This window comes from Choristoneura fumiferana, chromosome 6 (genome assembly GCF_025370935.1).
Source record: "Choristoneura fumiferana chromosome 6, NRCan_CFum_1, whole genome shotgun sequence".
Taxonomy (NCBI): Eukaryota; Metazoa; Arthropoda; class Insecta; order Lepidoptera; family Tortricidae; genus Choristoneura; species Choristoneura fumiferana.
In genome coordinates, this window is record NC_133477.1 from 12,818,388 (window position 1) to 12,834,623 (window position 16,236).

Below are 16,236 nucleotides of genomic sequence, written 5' to 3' on the forward strand. Positions count from 1 at the left end.
TTTGACAAATAAAAAGTATAATAAGGATCTCAGGGTAGTAAGTTCAAGAGATTTTTAAAGGTCGCTTCTGATCATACGGTCTCCCTGGCCTACATTTCTCTGGAGTCGGAGAGAAGAACCCGGAGCGAAGAGGGCTGGTCACAGCAGGGGGGCCTGGTCCAGCAGAGCGGTCGTCGGTGCCGAGGTCAGAAGGGGCCTTAGGGCGGCAGGACGAACAGCCTGGACAGTGTTCCACGCCGGAACGTTCGGGGTCTTGGACGAGCCAGGAAAAAGGGCTTGGTGTCAAGGCTTGGGCGTCAAGGAGCCCTCTGAGCCGTGAAATTTGTAGCCGAACGGAGCTGCCCAAGTCTTGGCCTTAAATTGGAATGTTCAAGGAGCTTTGTTCAGTGGTAAAAGGTCTGTTTAAAATTAAAGTGATATTTAATGATACGAACTCGTGTAGTGAATTCAGTGTTATAAAATGCCAACTTTTATAAAATAAATAAATAAATATTAAATACATATTATTACGTAAATAAAATAAGATTAACTTAGTAATTTGAACCAAGAGAAAACTACGAGAACGGTGGCCACCTCTAGAGTTTGTCTGTCATTCTGCTCAGAGATCCCTAATGGAGGAAAGCGCCATCTAGCTTACAATGAGCTAATTAAGATGTCAGCGATCGCCTGTAATTGCATCGTGACAAGCAAGTGATGCCTGATTACCAAACTAAACAATCACTCACCTTGCAATAACTTCATCAGGAATCTCTCTCGACAAGTCTTCGAAGGAAGCTGCTCTCTTCAGATTGCAAAGCGCTCTGTAGTTATTGTAACCGGGTACTCCGTGGTCTCGCGCTCTTTGGATGTTAAGGGCGATCAAGTCGACGCCAGAGAAGGGAATACGACGGTCCTCGAACAGATGGTTAGTGACTTCTCCAGTGATGAACTGATCTAGGGTTTCCATGGGAGTCGAAGCCAGACCGCGCATGAGTTCGTCAACCATTTGGGCGTGCTGAAAATGTTCAAGTAAACTATTAAAAAATCTTTTCCAGTTTCGTCATCGTCGATGCGATGAAGCTTTTTATAGGTAGGTAACTTACATTCATGAACATGTCGGGTCTGAAGAATCCGTCTCTCAACAGTATTGGAGGCTCAACGGGTTGGTAGTTAGGCGACAGGCGGGGTAAGTGCGGACGAAGCAGAGAGTGACCGAAGCGGAATGCGGCTGTTGCAAACTCCGTCACGATTGCTGGATTGCAAGTCGGCGAGTATTCCTTGTAGTATCCTGGAAGTGGAAAAATAGACGTTGCGGTTACAGATTCTGGCTGTTGATGGCTAAAAAGGGCTTTCCCAATGTCTGGAAGCTTGAAGCTCAATTTATTTCAATTTGAAAGCCAGTGAACTGTTATCGATTGGTAGCTATCGATAAGTTTGCTTTAGTGATTCTAAGCCAAACTAGGTACATAGTGTCTTAATAATTAAGGTTGGAGTGAAATTGTGAGACTTAGTCTATGTATTTAGATTTTCGTCGTATGTATATGTAACTAGACATATTGTAAATTTCATACTGTATCTTGACTAATAAACAAAATACCACTAACCAGCAGGCAAAAGTTTCAAGCCATAGAGATTGACAGCATTCCACGAAAGCAGTCTTGGCAAGAATTCGTTGAAGATGACGTGTGTTAACTCAGCGGTGACGATGCGTCGTGTGTGCTCGAACAAGAGCTCTGCGTCCCAGTGTGGGTTGACACCCTTCAGTCCCTCTACGATTCGGTTATGTTCGCGGAGCCAGATTGTGTGGATTGCCGTCAGACCAGGCTGTTCTGAGGCACGGCCGTCGCCTAAAGAAAAGAAAAAAACGTAAATTCCAAGTGACCTACGCTGGCTATCAGAATTAATTCCCTACATATTTAACATTAATGAGAAGACAGGGGAAAGTCGTGTAAAAATGAATTCTAAAATTCAATCTCGCAATTGATTTATTTAGGCGTTATTTTGAGGAAGTCTGCTCGCGCTGTGATAGTGAAGTCTGCTCGCAGTGTGAAAGGTTGTAATTAAGTACATTATCAAGCCTTAAAGCAAGTGCAGTTGGTATGGGCTAAAGCATATCACCATATGTAGGTTATACCAGCATTTATGATATGTTTTAGCCCATACCTGTGCCCATACTAACGTAGAAAAATTTGTGACCATTTGAAAATAAATATTTGGTTGACACATATTTTTACATGTTTTTATTTATCGGAAGGATTCTCATTTCTCACCAGCAATGAAACAGAATCCACTGGGTGCCTTGCACTCCGGATGGCTGTCAGAACGGGGAAGCAGATCCCTCGTCAAGTGCGGGTGTTGAGTTGCGTTCAGACGTCCGTTGAAACCTCGCAGCTTGCGGACAATGCAGGGGTTTTCACCGTAGATCACAGAACCGTCGATGAAGGCTGTGTTTTGGTTAACTTGCTCTCTGGGTCCTGGAAAATATATTCGATTATACAATATTGTGATAAGGAAGAGCCATATGCAAAGTGACCGCAAGTGGAACTAAAAGGAAGCTTCACGGCTAGAAGTCGTATCAATCGTGTTAGATTATTCGCAGCAGTTTCAACTACTTTAAACACTATTGTGCTGAAATTGCACATTGTTACGACGGCCGACTTAGAGTTATTAGAGGGTATGTTGTGGTATTTCAACACTGAATTTCAATAATAGTTTGCTGTGAAACGTAAAAGTGTACTAGCTGATTTTTACTTTTAAAAAAAGTCAAAGAATTCAGTACAGTCAGTTTAATAACAGAGTACCTAATGCTAAAATAACGTTTTTCTATTACCAATACTTCTCTAAGCAAAATTATTTTTATTTCTCTTGAATTTTTGTTGTCTTCACTCACCAAGTTGTTGTTGTCCAGGCAAACTTCTCATGAACGGGAAGCACAGCCTCTCTCCAGAAGTAACATTGACCTCGGGGTAGTAGTGATCCCCTCGTGGCACTGGGAAGGGGTTGCATTCAGGGTGGACCGTGCGAGGGGAATCGCAAGAACGACAGTCTGGAATAGACTCGTGGAAACCTGTGGAGATGAAATACAATGATAACCGCCAAGACGAAAACCTGATGATTTTTTTGTCTATTGATCAAAATGGTCTGATCTCTGCAATCTTTTTATTTTGTTGTAACTATATACCTACTTTTTTAAATTCTATTTTTGCAATAGCACTTCAAATCAAGTTAGTTGTTTTCAAGCATTTTCACCCCAAGAAGAGCCTTCAAATCTCACCTTTATGGATAGGAGTCATGGTGAGCTCATGGTCCAGAAATTGTGCGAACTGCATCACCATAAGGGTGTATCTGGTGTGCAAGTTGGAGATATCTGGATGGATAACGGTGGATATGACTCTTGGAGATGCCAGCGGTGTTCCTGTCACGGAGTTGATACGAGGACGGCTGACACCTAGAACATGAGAATTATAATTTAATTCTGGATCACCATCTACTGTAGAGGAGTAGTCCTGTAGTCATTGTGTTACTGCGTCTACCCTCGTTTCCGCTTCTTTGTACCTAAGTAGGTAGGTACTGGATTATTGTTTGATTTTAAATATGAGATGAGACGAATTTTTATGACCGCACATATGCACACTGTTTTACTTTCTAATACTTGGATAAAAAAGTTATGCCATTAAAACGGTAGCTAAAACAAATCTAAAGAAAAAGCTCACTGTTGTCATATATAAATTAAGACATACCATCTTCATAAACAGGCGGGAGCAACCTCGCAAACGTGGTCAAACCCTTGCCCAGATTAGGATTCCTTAGGTTATTGCAATGACCAGTGTAGGTTCTGAATGGGCTGTCAACATCACACGATCCATTGTCGTCACACTGAGGTTCAATGATGGGGCCGGACTGGTCGGCTCCAACGAAACCACTAATGTCCACAGATTGTAAAGCGTCGGCGAAGTCGTTGGAGGTGCCGAAGCCGAGAGAGTCGTCAAACACCTGGCGTTTGCGACGATGGCTGGAAAATTTATAAAAATTGATTAAAAGTATGAAGTAAACGTTGGTTCATTCGCAGAATAAATACCTAATAATAGGAGACATAAGAGGAATAGAAATGCCACGCGTGTTTAAAACGCGTCCTTGCTTATGGCTAAAAAACGAATTATTTATTTTCTCAGCTCATTCTGTAACTAAGCCAACTGCTCGAAAAAAGGGTCCAAAGACGGTGATTTAAAGTTGGCATTTCATTGTCGAGTATCGATTTGGAAATAAATAAATACAAAAATAACTATTCCTCCTATTTTTGGTTATGTCAATCTTTCGCATGAGGGATGACTCAAGATATCTAAAGAGGGATTAAATTATCTATTCTGTTCTGACTGATTCATTATGTCACTTACCCTCCGTTGATGGAATTGAGCAGTTCGTTAGTGGCGAATTCAAAGAACAGCGAAGTGTTGGCGAGCTTCAAGGCGTACTTGTTGGCTTTAGAGAACGAGGCAGCAGTTCCGACTGGTGACTTGGGATCAGCGCCTCCACCTTCAAATAGAAACAGGAATAATGTTAGCTATTTCTAATAATGGATGTAGTTAAGAAGAAGAAGTATTTTCTTGGAACCATTTTTTTAAAGTAATGGACTTACGTGCTTCCCACAGCTGGTACTCCAACTTCTTTCTATCCGCCATCTCTTGCTTCGCTTTTTCTAGGGCTGCAGCGAGCATGTCTTGGGAAAGCCTCTCAGCCGCTTTGGCGCCACTCTCGTCGCGCCACGCCGAAAGCTCTAGGCGATTGTGCTGGGAACAATCTTGAGCTGCGTTCCTGGAAAATGTATTGTAATTTGGTTAGAAGGATTTTTATAACCTGATTCCCATTTAGTGATAGATACTTACTTTCCAACCTTACCGTCGTGTACGCACTCGCCTATAGATGAAAACGATTTTCCGAAAAGATTGAAACTCCTCCGACCGTTAAGTTCTGACTTATAATCGGACGTAGTTTAACGAAAAGGATCTAACCCTCAACAATTAGTTTTATTTTTTGGATCTACTTTCTGTAGGAATAAAAGCCAATCTAAAGAATAACATGACAGTGCTTTGGATCCTTTTTGCTAAACTATGTCCATCATCTTGAGTTGAACCTCTTGATTTAGTAATTTTAACAGATACGCACGGTTAAGTACCTATTTGTTTTCCATAAATTAAAGTATTGGTGTCAGATTGAATAAAATTATCCTACTACTCTAAGATCACCTTCAATTTTACACCTATTCGTAGTCCTAGTCCTTGTTATAATAAACTTTATGAACTTCATTTTTTGACAAAAATTTTAAGGGAAGTAAATTGTATAATCACGGAAACAAAGGTTCTTTGAATTGAACTTACAAGTACGGATCCTTTTTAACGAAAGCTTTGGGTTGGATTTCACTCAAGGATTCTTCGGTGGCGCACAGAAGACCAGACAGAGAAACTTTTCTTATTGCTGCCAGTTGCTCCGGAGACAAAGATGAAGGCGGAATGTCATTTTCATACCAGAACCTGCATCAAAAAGGCAATGGAGTGCATTTGTTGTTTTAAATATTATGAGAGTTTTTCTGAAAGTATTTTTACCTGTCACTCTTCTTAAGGTTTGCAAACTGCATTGCCAGTACACAAGCCATGGTCGGTCCAATAACTGCACCGGAAGCTGCTTTTTCCAAGGAACCTCCGATCATAAGCTCGACGTCTTCAGCGTTTCTAGAATAGGAAAACAAATTTAACTACGAGTGTTCATTCCATTTTTATTTTAGTTCTCTTTTTAATCTATTTATAATACCTTTAAACGTGGCATTCTTTTATATATATATATATATATATATCTGTGTATGTATATAATCAGAATATCGGAAACGGCTCCAACGATTTCGATGAAATTCGGTATGTGGGAGTTTTCGGGGATGACAAATCGATCTAGCTTGGTCTTATCTCTGGGAAAATGCTTATAAAGAGTTTTAGCCCGAGCAAAGCTCGGTCGCCCAGGTACTAAGGTCTTCAATGATTGTTATGACATTAGAATGGGTTAGAAAAGCATGAAAGGTTCGTCTGTTCATTAAATCGATGAGTTTTAGTTACGTCAAGGCATATTATAGCTTCTTATTCTTTTTGTCTTTGGAATAAAAAGGATATTTTTTTTAACTAGTACAGAGAAAATATGCTCATACTGTGTGTTATCTAGGTTAGCGAATAAAGTGAAATATAAGGTATACCTGTACATGCTGGCCATCATTTCCTGCTGAGCTCTATCAAAGCCAAGCCCTTCAAAGTCTGCGTAGGACTTGACTCCAGACATCGGCTCGCACATCCTAAGGGTTCTCAAGTATGAAGCGACTCCGTGGTCTCGAGCGCGGTTCAGGTCCCATTGAGCTGAAGATGTGAAGCGAGAGACGCGGTTGGCACTTGAGTCGGTCAGGTCTTTGACGGTAATAGTTGCATTTACCTGGAATAATAATGGCTTTTATTATCTCTGTCGGCAGCCGATCGTAAAATCCGCCAGATCACGAAACTCCTAGGCATGTCGTGAAATGGCGCCATTTCATTATATGCCTAAAAGTTAGCTAGGCATATCACGATGTGCCTGAGAAACAATACGGCAGATGGATAAGAGCAACGCATTCGTCGTTATTCCTAGCTCTATACCAGGCACATCGTGATATGCCGAAAAAAAAGAAAAATTTAGGTACGACGAGTGAAGCGAGGAGTGTTTAGTATGAATTGTGACCACAACGCACGAGCCGAGCGAGCGGAGCGAGCGTGCCGTGGCAGCGGCCGGCGAAGTGCCAGAACCGTTATGGCGGCGTTACATAATATGCCTAGGAATATCTAAACTGGCCAAATCATGAAATGGCGGCGTTTCATGATCAGCCTAAACGTCACTAGGCAAATCGTTAAACGGTGAGTTTTGAACGATATGTCAGATGTCCCTTGGGCAATTAATGAAATGACGCCATTTCACGATATGCCTAGAAATTTCGTGATCTGGCGGATTTTACGATCGGCCGCCGACATCTATAGCTGCTGAATTTGGCAGATTGATAAATTGAAGGTGTGAGATGTAAGTAAAGAGCAGTCACTAAATAATACACAGGGGTCTACTTATCGTGTATCTGATGATGATGTAAATTGTCTGGCACTGGTTAATTAACAGTTGAAAATATTAACGTTTTACTTTTAGACCAATTGCTGATCAGTTGGTTAGTAACTTTAAGTAGGTAGGTATTATGTACCTAAGACTTGAAGGCTTAAGATCTTAGCTTTTCAGATTATTAGGAGTTAGAACTTAAAATAATGCTTACCAGTTTCTCATTCATCATGGCCATGAAGACAGGAGCGACAGCTACCAGCTCGGAGTAGGCGCCAGCGCGGTTGGCACTGGAGTAACCGCGCCAGAAACCCAGGGAAGTCAACTTCAGCTCTGCTTTGGCCATACCAACCTGCAAAATTGATATTTTACTTGTTTGAAAGTGTTAGTAAAATTGTAATCCATACTTATATATTAAATACGAAAGTAACTCTGTCTGTCTGTTACGCTTTCACACCAAACCGCCGAACCGATTTTGATTAAATTTGGTACAGAGATAGAAGAGACCTTAGTAGGAAAAATCATAGGCTACTTTTTATTGCGAAAATTGACATTAGAACTAAGCGTAATAGCCAAGTTTCTTATCAAAACAACAATGTGTAGTCAATTAAAAACCAAGTTGAAGGATTCCGTTACATACGATACATAAGTATAAGTGAAGTTAATATTATGCGTGTTAAAAATACCTCTCCAAGAAGCACAGGCAGAAATTCGTTAAAGGTGATGTGCTGGATGAGAGCAGCCATGACACGTCTGGTCTCCAGGAATAGCGTGATGTCATCCCAGAACGGGTTCATGGAGTAAAGCTCGCCAGCGACGCGATTGTGTTCAGCGAGCAATGCTTTGTAGAGCGGGGCCGTTGGGGTTGGTTCGTTGCATCTGCAGATAGTGGAATAATGACACAAAACCAAAATGAAGTAATTGTGTACACCAATTTACTGTCACTTGTTGTTGTTTTAATTGTAAAAGGTAACTTGTTAACTGGTATTTTTGTGTGTTTTATGTACAATAAAGAGTTACACTACAACACTAAATAGCAGCGATATAACAAAGCTACGAGAGGAGATACTTAGATCTTCACAGGATAATTTAAGCTTAGTATCAGCCATCCAAAAGAGGTGAACTCGTATCTATTATGGAGTGAGAAACTACTTAATCCTGGGTGAAATATTAAGACCTAGCTGGAAACATCATCATCTTCAGCCGAAAGACGATCATTTCTGGACATAGGAACCCCCAATAACAGCACAATGATCGGTATCGTGACAATTATAGCAAAGGAAAATCTACTTAGAGCACAACAGACTACAATGCAATTCAAGGGCATTTTTCGTATTTAAAGATTAACCATAAAAGTACCTACAACTAAAGTTAAAAGTCAGCTTACGTTTATTGTGGATCTATGCCTGGCTCACTTAGTCCTCAAACCAAACAAGGAGGCATTACCATACACAACCTTGTCGCACCTTTAGATCGAACAATGTGTTGTTTAACATCTAGTCAGTTCCAAGTTGATAAACCTAAGCTGTGCACGTTTTGAGAAGCAGAAATTGATCTCAAGGTACGAATGCAAATTACAGTAGGTACTTAAGTAGATGGATTTGTAAGACTTCCTACTACAAAAGTGAATTGAATACAATCGCGCTACGACAAATAATATTAGAAACTGGCTACAAATAATTATTAATATTTATTGATTAAGATGAAGCAATCGATGTGTTCTCAACTTTTCTTGCGATCCACCGATTCTTGTGAAATGTTGTGAGCAGGTTTGGTATTATTGGTCAATTCAGATTTTAGAAAATTTCCAAAATGACGGGCTATTGGGGATTAAAACGTCCAAAATAGACTCGCGAGGTCAACAGCTCAAAGAGCCACTAGTAAGTATGTGTACTTGGCGCGGGCAGTGAGCTTCTTTGCCCACAGATTCCTTACAGGCTAAGGTGGCGTAAGTCGGTTTCGTCTACCGCTACATTGTTTCTCGTGCTAACTTGTTTACCAGGCTACTCATCAGGCTTTGTTTTGTTTCCATTTTATTTACTTGTGTGCTGAAGTGTTTCACGTCAGGCTGGCTGTAATTTGCATACAATCCATTTCTGACGACACCTAAGAATTCCACCGTGTTTATCAATGACGAAAACTCCTATTACCATAGCTTATTAAACCTTATTGTTTGATTTGCAAGGAATATTTTTTTTATTGAGTATTAAATAGTAATCAGCCAGAACTAACATAATTTGGAAAGCACCTTCATTGTTCCAATTTATTTAAATTAAAATTTGAAGTGTGCCTTACGAGGTTAATGCTAAATTATAGATTGCTTGTTGGTTTACGCCCAAATAAAGACGGAAGTGCTGTTAAGTACAACCCCTTAGGAGAGTTTGCACGGACCAGAGTAAACATTTCAAGTTAAGGGCTAACTCAGGGTTAAGTAATGTCAAAATCATTTTTTTTCCACCAACATTCTGACAATCTTTTATTAACATAACAAGTCGATCTTCTTGAGATTCATGTACATAAACTTCATTGAGTATGTTTTTGAATGTCATGCGAACAGATGTTCCAACCGAAGTAAGTTTTTGTCCTTACGGTGTATATAGCCCATTAAGTCGAATGTCCATCAATTTAAAAGTAAGTGTTTACTCAGACAAGCAAAAAGTTGATGCAAAAACAATGGTGTGAACACATCGGCAACGGCTCGAAACATAAACGCACGTGACCGCCTCCTGGGAACGTTGCTAGTCTATTCTTTGATTATGATAACGAATCTTGAAAAACGAGCGTTTTTTATGTCATTATTTTTTCTCGTTTTGTTTTATAACCTGAAAACAACACACGCACACCTTTAATTCTAAATGGTGTCGTAGTCTCAAGTAATATATAATCTAATAACTCATTTGACGTCCGGAGAGCCAAGTGGTTAGAGAACATGACTATGAAGTTTGAGGTACCGGGTTTGATTCTCGGTCGGGGCTGATTATTTGTCATATATATTATTATTATATATATATATTATATAATACTATATATATATATATAATATCAGTGGTGGTCATGTAATTAAGAACGATTTGAAGTTCCAGATTATTTTTAACTAAATCATGTCATGTGTAGTCGTGGTCCTTCTTAGAAGTAACTAGTTACGTTATGAAATAGCTCATGAATAGAGCAAACGGGATTAAGAATAAGAATAAAATTGCTGACAATTTTTTACAAATTTTGTTTTTATTCTCTTTAGTAACAAATTAAAATAGTAATGAAGCTGGACAAATAATTAAGAACGATTTATTGAACTGCTCGAGTTTTTTTTATTTGAAACTTAGATTAACTAAATCACACTAACTAACGTGAAGTTTGTACACAAAAAAAAGCAATTTAATACATTTTAACTATTAATAGTTAGTAGCATGTCCACGGCTTTTTATTACTGCCTTACCCGGCGAGGCACTGAATCTATCAATTTGACATTTCGCAGAGAGATAGAGTTCCATTCTTCTAAGAATCATACAGTTCTCTTAAATTGCCACACTGTCGATTTGAAACCTTTTTCTTGACTTCGCACCAAAGATGCTCTATTGGGTTAAGATCGGGCTGTTGGCTGGCCAATCTAAGACAGAAACTGATTGCGATGTGAGGAATTCCTTAACGGTACGTGCAGTATGCTTGGGATCATTGTCATGCTGGAATGTCCAAATAACCGGAAGCACGCCTTCAGCATATGGTAACATTGTTTCTTCCAGTATGTTTTTGTATTGAAATTGATCCATGTTTCCTTCTATCAGCCTAACAGGTCCAACACCATGTCCAGAAAACATCCCCAAATTTTACATTTCTCCCTCCGCCATGCTTTAAAGTCACTTTTGTGTACTTTGGGTCGAATGCTTTATTTGAAGGCCATCTTACATATCGTTTGCCATCAGAACATACCCTATTTATTTTTTGTCTCGTCAGAAAAAAGAACGTTTTTTCCACTGTCTGACTGTCCAGTTTTCATATCTTCTTGCAAATGCAAGCCGGGCTTGCCTATGACACCGTTTCACATAGGCACCTTCCTTGCTATCCTTCCGTGCAACTTTTTCTTCTACCAAACGCCTTCGAATAATGCGTGCCGAGATTGCTGAAGGTTGTTTTCGCCAAAAATATTTTTTTCTTAACTCATTAGACGGTATTAGACCCTTTAAAAGGATTTTTGTTGCCAAACGAACGATATTTCGATCATCTCGACGAGATGACTTTCTTTGTCTAGGTACACGCGGAACATTTGAAGTAGTTTGATACGTGGCAAAATGCTTTATGGCGTGGAAAACAAGTTTTTTGAACATTGCAGATGATCGGCTATGTGTTTATACGACCAATTCTTGTTGCGAAGTTTTAGTATTACTTCTCTTGTAGATTTATCACAACTTTTTATTTTTCCCATTGTTTTTTATATGAAGCAATCGCCTTTAAGACTTTTACGGCACTAAATGGCGCCAAAATTATTCGAATAATAACCTAAAACCACAAAGCGGCCGTCCGTTCTCTATATAATTTGAATAAAAAATAAACTATTCAGCGTTCTTAATTATATGAAAGCCAGTAAGTAGTAATACTAGGTTTAGATTGTAATGTATAAAGTTTATATATTTATTTTTTAGCCAATATATGTATAAATAAATTTACCGCTAGTACGGAAAAGTTTACGATACCGAGAGAAGTACAAAAATATACATGCAGTTAGTAACACTTGTCAGTTTTGAAAAAATCTTCTCCATAAAAATCTTCTTAATTATATGACTCACAACTGTAATATATATACGAAATGTTTGCTCTCAAGGTTTGGCCTGTATTTTTTTTTAAGCATATAATTTTCACCGGGGACTCTCCACCTTAACAAATGCCGGAGCGTTTTAATTTATAACAAGCTAGAGTTTAATTTGGGGACCTTTTATTATTTTGGATTGATCGCCAACAATGTATTCGCGTTTTGGTTAAATTATTATATTAAATTAAAGGTTAGATATATTGTACATAGTATATTTAATGTTTTTAATGTATTGTTTTTTTATAGTATATTGTTTAAATAAAGGAAAAGAATAACAGCAAAAATTTACATACTATACTGATCAAGTCAACGAAGACTTTACAGTAATTTTTGAGAAAATTTAGTCATAGTGTTTGCTCTATCCTCATTAAGTAATGTTTTAATGATGTTAATTACAATAGTTCTTATATATGTAGGTAATAAGTAGGCAATAAACGTAATATAATTTTATATAAGTAAACGATAGGTACATGTCAATTACGTAAATCGTAAAATTAATTTATTATACATGTAACAATTGCTACGAGTAACTGCACTTTTCAATAACTTTACCTGTGTAAACATTGTATAATCAGGACATGAACTTATATTATTTTTATTGTAATGCAATTAAAGCCTATATTGCAATTTAACCTATATGGAAGTAAATAAAAGCTCTGCACAGTACATTAACATTTTTTTTTTGTAAAATTAATAATTTCAGAAATATTTTGAAAACAAAAAGTACTTTTTTTTGGTAACACGACCTTTTTCTGTTTAGACGCAATTTCGATTATTTAATCTTTAAAATAGATAACTACTTTAATCCTTTAATAATATATAGATAATACTTTAACCGCACGGTAATTGTGGCGTTCTTAGGTGGAAACCTATATTATTATCTACCTGTGGACGTCTTTGAGTTGACGATGATGATGATGCATTCGAAAGCCCTAACTAGTTTCAAAAGTACGTGTTGTCAATTAGACGTGATATTATAATACCCTTAAGCCCCGTTTACATTATTCCAGTAAAATTGTTCCAGTAGCATGACACTGCGGTGCTCGATCGATCTAGTGTAATTAGTTAGGATTGCGACCGCGCAATGTATCGCTATTTGAACGATTTTAAGCTCTTTGTTTATTGAATCAGGCGTTACTTTGCGGAGGTCCAAATCAATGAACTAAAATAATTTCTTTGCTAACCCGCGACCTTATGATAGTTAAGTTTATGCAAAATATGCGTGTTCATGCAGTTCCTCCACCTCCACACTGTAAGAACACACACAAATCACACAAACCCAACTATCACCACCACCACACTACACTGACGCGTTTCGCACTCAACCAGAACTCATCTTCAGAGCAACACAACCGTACACCATGCTACCAGATGTTAGACCGCTTTGTTGTCTCGACATATGTCAACCATAAACGACCAGATAGCCCAGTGGTTAGAGAACCTGACTACGAAGCTTGAGGTCTCGGGTTCGATCCCCGGTTGTGGCAGATCGAGTCTGTCTCGGTGTCTCGAGTCTTGTGTGTGTAATTATGTATGTATTTATCTATTTAAGTACGTTTATCCGTTGCCTAGCACCCATAACACAAGCGTTGCTTACTTTGGAACTAGGCCAATTGGTGTTAAAGTATCCTGTAATATTTATTTATTTTATTTATGTATTTAGCTTAAGTTACTCTCTTTAAGTCTATGCTTAGGAAGCACTATCTGTCATCTTGCGTATGAATGTTATAGTTAGCTTATTAATATGTTGTTATGTATCTATCTACCTATCTATCTGTTTAGATTTGTTGTGTATAGTTTTATGTATTCTTGATATTGCTGTATATACCTGTGTTTTCTGTACTGCTTATTGTATAGTTACTTACTTCCTGCAAGAAGCGAGATCTAGTTTGCCGACATCGTACAGCCGCAGAGATCGCAGTTCCTTCTCCGAGCTCCCGTACAAAGCTGATCCATCCAAGAAGGCTGTCGCCATATTCATCTGGTCCCGTGATTCTAATGACAGAAAATATTACATCCTTAGTACAAAGTGGGGCTGTGCAGTGCAATGTAGTCTTGCCCTAATGCCAAGTTTAGGCTGATAACCTCCTTCCACATTCTTTAGTGAAGTCGACTAGTGACACATTATATTTACGTGTATTTGAAGATTGGAACAAACATTGGGGATACTTTAACTCTACATTTTCTCTTTATCTCTAATTTGCACCTTTTCAACTAAATTAGTAAAAGAGTAACTAGGGAAGGTAATAAAAAGATTGACTTTATCAATTTAACTAAACACTAAATAATGTACAGGTTGATATTCTGTACGTATTCATTAAATTTCGAAATTTTCTTAAAATTAATAAAATTAAGTGACTACTTGTTAAAGTTAGTACGTAGCAATAGTATGTAGGTATGTGGAATCTTCTAATTAATTTAGTATTCATTTCTTTGTCACTGTTTTATAAAAACAAAAGTAAGGACCCAGTGTCTTTGGCCATCTTAAGGCGACTCAACCAAAAAAAAAAGTTTCCTGAGAAAGGGTTTTACGGTAGTATGCCATTAGTTGTGAACTCACCAAATCCACAGGTATCGAGGTTTCGGGTGGGAGCCGACCGGATGTATTCGCAATGACCTCCACGGCAGTCCTTAAAAAAAGGCATGTAGACACAATAAGTAAATCTTGTTTTATGGCCGAGGTAACCTCGTAAATTAGAACACTTATGCACTAATTCCTTACTGATATTATAAACGAGAAAGTATGTATGTGTGTCCGTTTGTTGTTCCTGTACACGCTTATTTAATTGAAATAAAATTTAGTATAAAAATACTCTGGGAAGGACATAGGATAGTTTTTTCCGAGAAGCGGGCAAAAAAGAAGAAATAATACTTACAATCTGGCGATATCGAAATGGAAACAGGTAAAATTAATGAATAATTTTAAACACTTAGGGGCTGTTTCAGCATCCATTGATTAGTGTCAACTGACGGTTAAATGTGATGCCGTCTCCGTCTATTAGAACAAAACAAATAGAGACGGCATCACATTTAACCGTCAGTTAACACTTATCAATGGATGGTGAAACAGCCCCTAAATATACAGACCAAATTTACCGATGTAATTTTTAGGAATTTAGTGAAATTCCTAAATTGCAATTGCACTGCCGGATCTAATAATTATTAACGCGGGTAATCGTGGTTTAAGGCCAGTCTCTAATAAAATTACATGTTGATCCAAGTCCAATTTTATTAATGTTCGGAATTGGTCGTAAACTCCTAGTTTTACTGAGTAAGTGACAGGTACGTTTAACAAAGATGATAACATGGTTAGTTTATTAGTTTCAATCGTTCACTAATTAAGTATTCCCTTAAATGCCAAAAGAGATTGTAAAATGGTAATCAGTGTTATGGGTTTATTAAATGTATTACAGAATTACGATTATAACCTAACTGACTACAATAATCATGTAAATTATTCGAAATAAAGAATTATTTACTAGCTGCTGCCCTGCAACTTTGTTCGTGTAAAATTCATTTAACTTGGTACTCCATCCAAGTAGGTACTCGTAAGTCTTGGTACTTGGTGGTTGGTCTTCGTTTGGTTTAAAAAGGTTGCCTGGAAGAGATCGCTCTTAAGCAATAAGGTCGTCTATTGTTTGCCTTGCTGTTTTCGTTCTGTGCACATGTTTTCTGTATCGCTTACTATTTCTGGTTTACAATAAAGAGTCATTGTATTGTATTGTACTCCGCCCAACCCGCGGACACTTTAATTTTAACTGGGATAGAATTATCCTTTCTCATGGCTTCAAACTAAACTCAATCACCTACTGAAATATTCTGAATTAATTTTAAGATACCTTGTAATTATATTGGTTGGTATATTAAACAGCAAAGACGCGATATCTCAAGACGACTCATCGGCGTCTCTAAACACACACATGTTCTCTTTACCATCTTATGAACCTTTGCGCGAACCAAAGAAGCTAAGATAGGACTTTGATAAGTAACTATTACACGATAAAATAAAATGCATAAAAAACACATATTAAGCATCAAATACCTAGGACCTCAAGATGACTTTTTGGCTTTTCTCATTTTCTCTTCCTTACCAACTCATGAACATCTTTGCGAACTATCTTTAGTTCGCCTTAGCTATAAGCTATGATAAAGAACCATTACATGATAAAAGAAAACTTGTACCTACCACGCCCCTTGCAGCGTTTACGAATAAAATTACTTACGTAATTTTGTCTTCGCCTTCACAGAGCACAGCAACATAAGCATACGTTTTGTCGGAACGCGGCAACCATTTCCAATCAGTATGTTTAACAGCCCTCAGACAAAGCCCTACTCGAGATTATTTC

The 16,236-nt window shown here is 38.1% G+C and overlaps 1 protein-coding gene across 2 annotated transcripts in view; it reads right to left on the reverse strand.

Moving 5' to 3' along the window:
- Positions 1-16,236, reverse strand: part of LOC141429095 (lactoperoxidase) — a 113,300-nt gene that overhangs the window by 6,383 nt on the left and 90,681 nt on the right. Inside the window, exons 1-16 of one of the 2 annotated variants that reach the window (XM_074089290.1) lie at positions 14,451-14,517; positions 13,756-13,885; positions 7,773-7,965; positions 7,301-7,438; positions 6,215-6,444; positions 5,580-5,705; positions 5,355-5,507; positions 4,616-4,791; positions 4,374-4,512; positions 3,720-3,991; positions 3,254-3,427; positions 2,870-3,046; positions 2,250-2,453; positions 1,584-1,826; positions 1,083-1,267; positions 726-994 (exon numbers count right to left, since the gene is read on the reverse strand). In XM_074089290.1, the coding sequence (XP_073945391.1) occupies positions 726-994; positions 1,083-1,267; positions 1,584-1,826; positions 2,250-2,453; positions 2,870-3,046; positions 3,254-3,427; positions 3,720-3,991; positions 4,374-4,512; positions 4,616-4,791; positions 5,355-5,507; positions 5,580-5,705; positions 6,215-6,444; positions 7,301-7,438; positions 7,773-7,965; positions 13,756-13,871 (2,795 nt within the window). In that variant the 5' untranslated portion in view covers positions 13,872-13,885; positions 14,451-14,517. Of the gene's footprint in view, positions 1-725; positions 995-1,082; positions 1,268-1,583; positions 1,827-2,249; positions 2,454-2,869; positions 3,047-3,253; positions 3,428-3,719; positions 3,992-4,373; positions 4,513-4,615; positions 4,792-5,354; positions 5,508-5,579; positions 5,706-6,214; positions 6,445-7,300; positions 7,439-7,772; positions 7,966-13,755; positions 13,886-14,450; positions 14,518-16,236 lie in introns of those variants that run through there. The other variant, XM_074089289.1, reaches the window with a different exon arrangement.